This window comes from Lutjanus erythropterus, chromosome 18, assembly GCF_056507025.1.
Source record: "Lutjanus erythropterus isolate fLutEry1 chromosome 18, fLutEry1.hap2, whole genome shotgun sequence".
In the NCBI taxonomy this organism is placed as follows: Eukaryota; Metazoa; Chordata; class Actinopteri; order Lutjaniformes; family Lutjanidae; genus Lutjanus; species Lutjanus erythropterus.
Window position 1 is genome coordinate 18,393,403 of NC_139334.1, and position 10,955 is coordinate 18,404,357.

The following is a 10,955-nucleotide window of genomic DNA, read 5'->3' on the forward strand; positions in this document are numbered from 1 at the left end:
ACTGAAATTGCATATAGGTTGTGGACTGTGTGTGTGCAGGGCTTCTCAAAGTCCGGCCCTCGTTTGGATGAGGATGTTATGAAGTGTAACATTTTCTAATCTGTGTATGCCTCAGTTCTGTGCTGGCCCAATCACAAGAAATGTGATCAAATGCAACAAGAGTACTCTACTGGTAGGCAGAGTAGGAAGGGTCTTTGAAGAACACTTGTTTGCCTACATTCAACTAACTGATTGCAGGCAAAAAGTCAATGTATGGACTGTCTCAACTGTCTTGAACTTGAACGTACGTTGCTTAAAAGTTAGAAGCGAGTTGAATGAATGTTCTTTTGCTATCACCAATCATTCCAGACCTCTGACTCGAATAAAGATCAGATGTGGACCTTTGAATAATAAGTTTTTGCAATATGGAAAGGTCTTGAAATATAGGAGAAACCCAGGAAAAACAAGAGTGTTGGCAGGTATGACCAGTCAGCATGTTTCCATGAAAGCAGTCTTATGTGCATTTTGAAGTATCACATTAGAAAAGGTTGATGGAAATGGCAAAACTTCCTCAATTTTTTTTTCTTCCTCGCTTGAGGCAGGTTTTGCCTTTTTGAAAAAGACCTAATACGTTTATTGAGAGATGGAAGCACCTTTTCCAAGTAAGGTCTGGTGTAACGAGCATTTAATTCACATGACTGATTCTCTGCTTCTGCCCTGAGAGAAGAAGGAGAAGCTGTTTCTGCTGTCATGAATGTAGGTGACATGAAATAATAGTTACAATGTGAACAATTGAAAAACTATCCTGAATTGGTGGTTGGCAAACAAATGGTTTTGTTTCCAGTTCGCTACCTCTACTTCTCCTAATCTGTTTATCACAGAGAGTTTGTTTATTTATTTATGTTATCTCTGCTTTGCACTGCCTGGTTTACTTACACCAAACCAGTTAATGGAAATGTGCCTAATTCACATTTTCGTTTTTGCAACATTTCAAAAGTTCGGTTGACAGTTAGACTAGATGGAAACATGGCTAGTAGCTACGAGTACATGAAACAAAGAATGACGATTTAAGACTGACCAAACTACTGTAATCACTTTCCCCTCTCTCTGTTGATGTCTTTATTTTTAGACCTTAATTTAGTGTGCACAGGGTGAGAGACACAGTGCTGACATGTAAGCTACAGTGTGGTGTACTTGACACACAGAAACAAAAAACTGACCGAGACTCTGTGCAATTAATAGCAATTTAACAGTGATTTAACAGTCATTATGCAGTTATTATTCAAATACAACTAATCAGCATTACAGAAAATAAGGTTAATTGGATGTTTAACTGCTATTCATTGATTCAAGGGGATGATTAAATTTTTTGCATAATGTTCCAGATTACCTTGGCAATGTTTTGATGCATGTTTCTGTGCCTCTCACGCATTATTTGCTCGCTTTTTTACAATGCAGACTAAACCTTTTCTCACTCCCTTTTAACAGTTGCTGCATCTTTTCCCTCTCTGCTCCTCTCTATTTATCTGCTACATTCACACACCCACACATTCATCACCAGTGAAGGTCCTGGAGATCTGGCTGCCTTAAGGAGACTGCTGAATCAAAGGGCCTCTTTCTTATTGCCTTTCACAGCTAAAGCGTGCTACATTTCGCCCGAGCCAGCCCCCTGCGACAGACAGGGACGTGCCGGAATGTACAAGCTGCACCTGCTTTACACTGGGATCGTGACATGACAAAATATACACTCACATGACTGGAAGCACCGGCCTGAGCCATTCATTTCTGTTGACGGTGCATCGATACTAAAGCGGGCAGGGCTGTCACATCATTCATCAGTTATGACTCACAATGCTTTACTTCTGGCTTTGTTGTGAAGACCATGACTTTACTTTTTAATAGAATCTATTATTAATAATGGCACACACGGGGGCATTTACTCTCTGCCCTACCACAGATGGCACGATAAAAGTGTTCTTTTAAATGATACTGCCTGGCTGGAGTAAAACTACTGCTGGGTTCGTGAATGCTGGAATAAAGGCGTTTGCAATTTTTTTGTTTTGCTGAGTGAGCACTAATTATTTAACCTTTCATTTCAACCCCAAACCAAACTCTGATTCTATGAAAATATTCACCATCAAATCTAATTATAATAATGCGATTTACTGCGTTTATTTATTCAGATTTTAATTCCTAAAATGATACTAAACTATCCTTATTCTTCTACTCTTCCCCTTCCCACTCTCTCACCATCTTTGCTATCGACGGTCCTGACCACCAAGTCCGTCTCGAAAGTGTCCTGCATCTGTTGCCCACGGAAATGGTTCAGGTGCTCCTGCTCGATGAGGTCACTCTCCTCTTCCTCTAATGGGAGCCAGGTACCATCGATAAACCACTGGCCTCTCATGACAGGTATATGGTCTTGTTCTGTAACACAGTAGAAGAAAGCATGGATTTAGAGACAGAATGAGCACTTGACTGTAGGGACGGACATCTCTAAGCCAGCATTATGATGTCAGAAGCCTATGCAGTCAGTCTGGTGTTCAGCTAAACAAAGTCATTATACATTTGTTTTGCTATTTATATGTAAAAGATTCCCTGTGGATTCTTTGACCTACTAGTAGCATTATGCAGCTGTTTGTTCCCTATTTTTGCAGACGTGCAGGTAACACAGTATACACTCCAGCCAATGGTTTCCCACTATTACACTTATCTAAAAATGGCAGAAACATGCCATGATATGCAGCCATGTACCAACAAAGACTTCAAGCATAACTGCTCAAGATAACTGTTGCTATTGCTGGACTTAAAACCCTAAAAAAAATTGGCTTTGCAAATAACATTTGTTATCAATTAGTTGACTAATTGTTGCAGCTGTTGAAGTTTGTTTGTTTACAAGAAAACTCCACAGAGCACCTTTAAAGGTGGAAGCAGTTGGATTTGTTTGAGCTGTTTGTAAACACACCAGAAAGGTTTGTTTATTGTTGCGTCTCATTCCCAGGACATCAAATACCGATGTTCTGGATCTGCAAAGTGTCCTGAACATACCAAAATAATGACAAACACAGCCAGAGGACAGGGTGGGTGTAGATAAAACCACCACCACATATTTCTAGGGGGTCATAAGCGATGATTGAAAGGGATTGTTTCTAAGTCTATAGATTGTTTCCTTTGGAAAGTGTTGCATATTTTGCCTTTAAGTAGAAATCCCTTCCAGTAACAGTGCTACAATAGTCACTTTCAAGTAGTGCATCACTCAGCTTTTCAGAATGAGTTTACTGATTTTCATTTAACTCAACAAGTCTGGCAAATCCAGGAGGGCCAAGTCTCAGTGGCTTATGGAGCGAGGCCAGTTCTGATTACAGTCTGGTGTGACATTATTAACTGATTCTCTGGTGGTGAATAAGAGTGTGAAGGCAGCTTTAAATGTAGGCATACTTTGCAAAAGACAGTGCCCTTTCAGTAAAGAGTGAGACTGCTCATCTGTACAAATATAAAAACACATGACATGAGCATACTCTAATTTACAAACAGAGAGACCCACCCAAGAAAGACACACTGATAGAGGCTCACAGTAGGTACTATTCACTCATTTGTTAAGGTCTGGCCAGAGAAGATAAGTGTGAAGATAAAAGTGTTCTCATGAGGGAAAAAGGACCTTTTACTTTGTGTACTGCATTGACATGTCAGAACAGAAAGCTATTACAAATACTTGCCAAAACTCCTTCAAAACCTTACCTCTTTGTATTTTTATAGGTGTTTTACTTCTTGGATTACAGTATATCAACAACACCTCCCCACCTCATCTCCTATTACACTAACTGGCCTTTTGCACCCTAACCGATATGCATTTGGTTGTTTCTTAAATAAACTCCTCTTGTATTAGTGCAGTGCATCAAGGTCTTTAATATTAACATGACATTATGTATCAGTCGTATAGGCCAAGCTCAAAAAGGCACAGCGAGGCTCTGAGCTGACTACAAAGGACTTATATCCACAGCATGAACATTCAGGAAAGTACAGTTACTGCTTCTCTAAATGTCACTTGGCGTTAACCTTCAAAAGAACCAGCTACCCATGAACTCTTTCTTTCATCGAGGTCAGGTTTTCCGAGGCTTCTATAGTTCCCGCCTTCATTTGTTCGCCAACTTTTCCTGGAAATGTCCATGAATTAGTTAGCACAGATCAGCTGAGCCCAATAGAATGACTTCCCGGGTTGTTCAGATGTTCCCAAAAGACCAGGCTAAAGTAATTACTTGGCCAGTGAAAAAGCTGCAGAACAATGCAGGACTCAGCAAGTAACTTAAAGGGATAGTTCAGGTTTTTTAAGTAGGGTTGTGTGAGGTACTTGTCCATAGTCATTGTATTAACTACTGTGGATGATGGCAGGTACAACCTCAGTTTGAAGCAGAGTATCACCTTAAGTGTATGCAATATTTAATATTTTCACTGCTTCACATTACCTTTTCTCACAGAAGAGTTTTTGTAAACCAAGTATTGCTCTATCCAAATTCCTTTGGTAAAAACTCTAATTTTACCTCACAGAACATGGGAGTTGCTGGTCTACTGCTGCCTTGATCTGTTAGTTTGTTTGGTTTGTTTATGTTATTGTGTGATTGTAGTGTGCTAAAAGGTTAATTCGGATTCACTAAAGTCTCACAATAACACAAACATACTAGCCAATTGAGGCTCTCATGTTGTGCGAGGTAAAACTGTTTTTACCATGGGAACCTGGCTGCTGTGGAGAGAATGATATTTAACTTATATAACAATGGTTTCCCTTCAGACGAGGCTGGCTAACAGCAAAGTAAAGTGGTAAAAACATTGTAAATAAAGCAAACATTTGAGGTGACATTTGTTTTTTTAAGGTGGCTCAAAAGATGTTTTGCTGCAAAGCCTTTGCACAGCAGTACATTGCTTCGCTTCCTTGACTAGTTCTGCTGCTGTTTCTTCAAACTGGGGGCATGCCAACTGCCACTTTGGGTTAAGTACATCGCACAGTACAACTCCACCTCAAGAAAATCTGAACTATGACTTTAAATGAAGAATCAGCTGCTAGTTTGTGTGGGTCTGAATAGACACTAGACTAGAGAGTGGCTGTGGGTCATTAATCTGTATGATGTCCGCCATTATACGCAGAATATAAATTATATACATGATATAGGCACACATGAGGAACGAGTGCTCATGGACATGGACTCAGTGGTGCTGCCAGTGAGACCTGCTGCCACCAGGAGCAAAATCATTTGTGACTATGGCTGCCATGTATGATTATTTTTGTTAATCTGCCAATCACTTTCTTGATTAATTGATTAGTTGTTTGGTCCACTTGGTCTTTTTTTGTCCACAACCCAAAGATATTCAATGCACTGCCATAGAGGAGTAAAGAACCATTAAAATATTACATTTAAGAAGCTGGAATCAGATAATTTTGATTTGTCTTGCTTTTTCCTTTGAATTACTTAAACCAATTCATAAATTATCTGAATAGTTGGCAACTACTTTAACAGATGACACGTATGTGATTAACCACTCCAGTTCTACAGGACTCAGCAAAAAGTGAATTAACACTTTATTGGAGACAATGCACACACAACTGTAACAAACAATCCATAAGATAATATCACATATCAGTATTGTTTATTTAACTACTTAAACTGTTGTGGAACGCCTCGTTATAATGCATTGTTTGCACCATCATTGTTTACCTGCTCCATCCAAATACCTTTATTTATTATGCAGATACAGTTGACAGAGGATGCTACATTACATTTATCTTGATTATTAATCTTTTTTCCCCTTTATTTCTGTTTTTTTATCCTTTCATTTCTATTTATATCCTTGATTTTGGTTTCTATTGTTGCTGGTCTCAAGAGTTACCAAATATAATTTCACTGTATACCTACAATGACAAATTAATTGTCTTGTATCTCAGCTGCTAGTTTATAGGAGTGAATAAATGCCAGCCTTGTGAATGGCTGTGGGTCATTAATCTCTATGCTGTCACCCATTATACAAGAGAATATAAAGTATATATGAGGTGCCTATGGACATGCACTTAGTGATGCTGCCAGTGAGACCTCATTTGACTCTGATGCAGAACAAAACTATGCTTTTATAGACTGTGACCTTCTGATTGTTATGATACTCACGCTTCCAGTAAACAGGCGAGCATTCCCTCTCTTTAACGTCCACCTCATAGAGCCCTCCTCGGACACACACAGGCTCCACGTTGATTTCAATGCTGTCAGGGTCCCTCTCATCCGAGGACACGGTGGATGTGTCCAGGGATCCCCGGCCTCCGTGCACACTGCTGGTCCTCGTCTCCACCGGCACCGCACCGTTCAGCCCTCTGCTCTCCACGCCGTTATTCCCGCACTCATCCTCCCTACCACAGCCTGCTGCACCAGGGTTCAGCTCACAGTATTTCCGAAACATGAGCTCAATTTTGAGCGAGTCATGCCCGACAAAGGGCTTCCAAGTCTTCTTATCCTCCTTGTAGAACCACCGCACCTCCTCCGGACCCAGCTCCGTGACCACCTCGCTGAAGCGGTGTCTGGAGCTGTTGGACCGCGACCTCTTCCTCCTCTCGAACAGCGGACCAGCGCTGTTCCCGTCGGTGTCGCTGTAGTCCAGAGAGCTGCCGCTGTCCAGGTAGGCTGCAGCAGGGGAGCTCAGGTCCAACATCAGCCCTTCCTGGGTGCTGTGGTGTCTGGAGTGGAGCAGCGGCAGGTGTCCGTCCACCAGCCCGGACTGGACTGAGGACATCCCCGCCTGTATCCTCTCATCCATGGGACTCATCTCGTGACAGCACGGGAACACATCGCCTCCCAGTCCCCACTCCTTGTTGTTGTTGGCGGCGTCGACGCTGACCGGTGACCGCTTACCGTCGGTGCTCAGAGAGGAGCTCTTTAATGTGGAGGTCTTAATGTTGAAACTGCTCATAACTATCTGAGCAACCTCACCAACCCCCTCACCTATCGCTTCACCTCCTGAACACAGCTCTTACCACAACGGCTACCACAAGACTCATCATAGTCGGAGCTAAAATTAAAATTTAAACAAAATTAAAGACCTCAAGAAAAGCTCCCACCGCATTTCCTTGAGTGTTAGCTCGCTAGCTAGCCCGGCTAACGACGCCGGTTGTTTGGAGACAGAACTCCGGTGCTAGCTTGTTAGCAAGTCTGCAACGTTGCACCCGGAAAACCTGTTCACCTTTTTTCTCCTCCTCTAACTAATATAAACCGCTGTCAAACCACTTTCCTGTCACCAAGTCGCTGTAGTCCAGCTTGCTAGGAGTACTACTGCAGTCACCATACTTTGAGTGTTCCGGTCTCTGCAGACTTTCTGATTCATTCGTTGTCCAAACAAATCTTGCATAGAGACAGGACTGTAGTATGCGTGTATATGGCTTGACAGCTGACGCACAGATCACAGGATCTATTCGTGAACGCGCACGTAGAGATTGCGCAACCATGACATGTTTTTTCCCCTCCCCTCCGTTCATTAGACGCATTCTTCTTTTGTTGCACTAGATGGAGACAAACACTTATGAATTTCCTTTAGTACAGGCATGAACTCCAGAATACGGGTTTTGTTTCATCGCAACTTGGTTTCTGTTCCTTCAGCAACATTTTATTTGAGTAATTTTGTAAGTGACTGGAAAAAAGTTTGGTCCTTAACCACTTATGTACCTACTACGGAAGCCCATTTATATGAAAGCCTGTTTCCGCCAGTTAAAAGAAAATATCTCCACGATAAGAAATAAAAAGTTAAAATTATGAGCGGCCTAAATGTGAGATAAAAAGTCGGAAGTATAAGGTAGAACGTCGTAATAATGAGATGAAAAATATGACTTTTTACATTTTACATGTTTTATTAATCAGAGATCTGTCAGGATGAGCAAGAACAAAACCAAATAATAATAATAAAAAAAAAACCACATAAACAAAAATCAAACAGTACATAAAATAATCAGAATTAGAATAATCTTTATTGGAAAAGTGCATTAACATATAACACACATACCAGGAATTTGACTCTGTTTAACATGTCTCTCAATGTACTTACAGATATAGAATAAACATAACAGCTATGGACAAGGCCAAATAGGACAAGTAAGTGTATAGCTACATAAATATATATAAGAAACACCAGTAATGAACAGCCTAAATAAAAACTGTATATATACATGTCAAGTGTTCTGTAAATTGTAAACATTAAAAATAACGTAGATATTAAGTGGATATACCTGGAGTGGATGATTATGTACATTATATGCATGTATACATCTATATACAGTGTGCGACATTCAATATAAACAGATGTGCAGGATTTATACTGACAGTACTCAATGTTGTGTACAAACTGTTGACAGGATGTGCATTAAAACTAAAATATTATCTGCATTGTTAATATAATCTGTGCTGTAAATATAATCTCCACTATAAAAACATAATCTGGAAAAGTGATCTTATTTCAAATTAATTTAAGTGCTTTCTTGTCATTAACAGGTGCCTTGACTTACTCAAGAGTTTTGGCTCATTCTTCAGTCTGGCTTTCGCTTGAAGTGCCTGTTTTTCTGTATATAAAAAAAACTTCCCCTGTATTTATATTTGAGAATAATAAATCCAAGGTCATGTTTTAAACAGGAATAACAAACTTGACTGTCTTAACTGTCAAGGGTGACTTCTCATCTCCTTGGACTGCAGCCAGCTGTGCGTGTCACAGAACGATTGCACTTATTGACAATGGAAAAACATATTCCAAACTTTCACATAATTCTTCTTATCAAAAGTGGTAGTGAAATATATTTTTTCTTATGTTCTTGACCTCTTCAGCCCCAAGTTTCTTGAGAACATGTTGTCTTACTAATTGAGTTAGTGTGGAATTCCTTTATCTGTAACATCATGAGAGTGAATGGGGTGAACACTAATCAGTTAACTTGTGTTTTCTCTTCTCCAAGTTTGACATCAGCAATTGACAGTAAGTTTATGTGATAGTTTGCAGTGTGTGATGTCCCTCCCTCTGTCTGTCTAAATGTTAGATGTGCTGGGCAGTCTGTTTATCTGTGTTGTGCTTTGCAGTCTCTTCCAGCGCTGTCCTGTGACTTTGTGCCTGATAGAACTAAGAGTGAAATACAACTATTTATCATGTTTTAACCAGTGATCTCTGAGAGACTGATATGGCTTTTATCATTCAATTGCAGTTCATTGGAGTTGGTATTTATTACAGAAGTTAACATGTTGTAACAGAATGTTCACTTTCTACAGCAGTAGATTGCTAAGCTTTCATGCTGGTGTTCCCCTTTCCTTCTAACCATCTACTGTAGGTAGTACACTGACTGATCAATAAGTACTGTGTACAACCCCACTTCAAATAATCTGAACTGTCCCTTCAACAATTTAAATTTCAAGACACCATTCATAATATCAAAATCAGTTGCATTTGCACCCCCACCTTCATAGTCTTCAACCATACTGTCATTTATCTCTACATATGAAGTTCAAATTATTTGTTGCTTTAATCATTATTACTGATACGGATAAGGAGAGGACCTGGCAAATAATTAATGGTTGAGTTATTTCTTTACAACAGACAACCTCAATCTGGCCCTTTGATCATTTATCAAGCTATACCTTTGTGACTGTATTTAAATAACCTGCTAACACTCTTGTTTATGGGTGTTTAGTAGAAGAGCATAATTTTATTAGTAGGCTAAGTAGTCCATTCACTGATTACGTCTGTTGTTAAGCACAGAAACACCCATTTATTATTATTACATACTTATTTATCAGTTTATTAATTAATTTATTTTTTACTTATTTTCTAAAAGGTTTTAACCAATGAAAATGATATTAACTGCAAAATTGTGTTTATTAAAACAACAAGCAACACCTAAACTAGGACCACAAAGGTGCACTGAAAACCAATAAAATGGAGAAACAAATAAAGAGTGTTATTTTATACATATACAATTCCTAAATTTACAGCTCAGACATAGAAGATTAATATGTCTGCCCCATTGGCACTACTTCTGGTCCTTCCAAAACAGTAGTGTAATTGAAGGCCAGCTTTGCAATTACTAATTCTTCCACTAGAGGGCAGCAAAGACCTATTCATTATAAAGCTAATTCCAACATCCCAGCTGCCCTGCTGCTTTTGGAGACCTTAGAGTGAGTTTATTCTCAGGACAAAAAAAAAACACTATTACAAACTGCTGCAAAGTTTCTAGTCACACAGGTGGACAAAATAACAGCCCAAGACAACATCCCAGCAAACTTTGCTGCAGCCAACAAATTTTAATTTTAGAACAAAAGTAGCACAGTCTCAGTACAAATTCCCTGTTATAGACTATTCTCCATAAAATATTCAGTACAGCGAGAAACGGTGTAGATAAGTAGCCACAAAGTAAGTAACTGCATCCCAGTTGAAGTTCATTGGTGTCGCTGACTCCAAAATCTATTTGTGATATGTCTGTTTTAGTGCTCAACCAGTGTGTTTGCATGTTTGTGTGTGAGTGCGTGAGTACTACAGTGTGAGTTTGTGCTTGAATCTGTCTGCATATGCATGCATGTACTGCTTTGTTTGTTTATGCGAGTGCATGTGTTTGCATATAATGCATGTTTTGTGTAATGCAATTTGTGTGTGTGTGAGTGTGTGCCGCTGGTCCAGGTGATGGTGGAGGTCGTGGTGGTGGTGGTGGTGGTGGTGGTGGGGTCTGTGGGGAGAGAAGGAGGAGAAGAGGATAGGAGAGAGGCCCAGGCAGCTGTATTTGGGATAAACAGACATTACCCTGCTGTGTTCTAATTTACTGCAGAGTGGGAATTAAACTTTAAACTCGTCCCGCCCCTCTGCAGTCCAATACTCCATGCTCCTGGCCATCAACAACCACTTGCACAATGTGCGTTATTAAAGTGTTACTCCACCCAAAAATCAGTGTTTTTTAGTATCAAATTCGCACCCCCCATAGGCTT

The 10,955-nt window shown here is 39.9% G+C and overlaps 1 protein-coding gene across 2 annotated transcripts in view; it reads right to left on the reverse strand.

Annotated features, from left to right (window-relative positions):
• The window catches only part of ddhd1a (DDHD domain containing 1a), a 31,014-nt gene extending 23,617 nt beyond the window's left edge, over window positions 1-7,397 (reverse strand). For both annotated transcript variants that reach the window (XM_084742603.1, XM_084742602.1), the window contains exons 1-2: window positions 6,132-7,397; window positions 2,230-2,406 (exon numbers count right to left, since the gene is read on the reverse strand). In XM_084742603.1, coding sequence (XP_084598729.1) covers window positions 2,230-2,406; window positions 6,132-6,924 — 970 coding nt within the window. In that variant the 5' untranslated portion in view covers window positions 6,925-7,397. The remainder of the gene's footprint in view (window positions 1-2,229; window positions 2,407-6,131) is intronic.
• Between the last annotated feature and the right edge of the window lie 3,558 nt (window positions 7,398-10,955).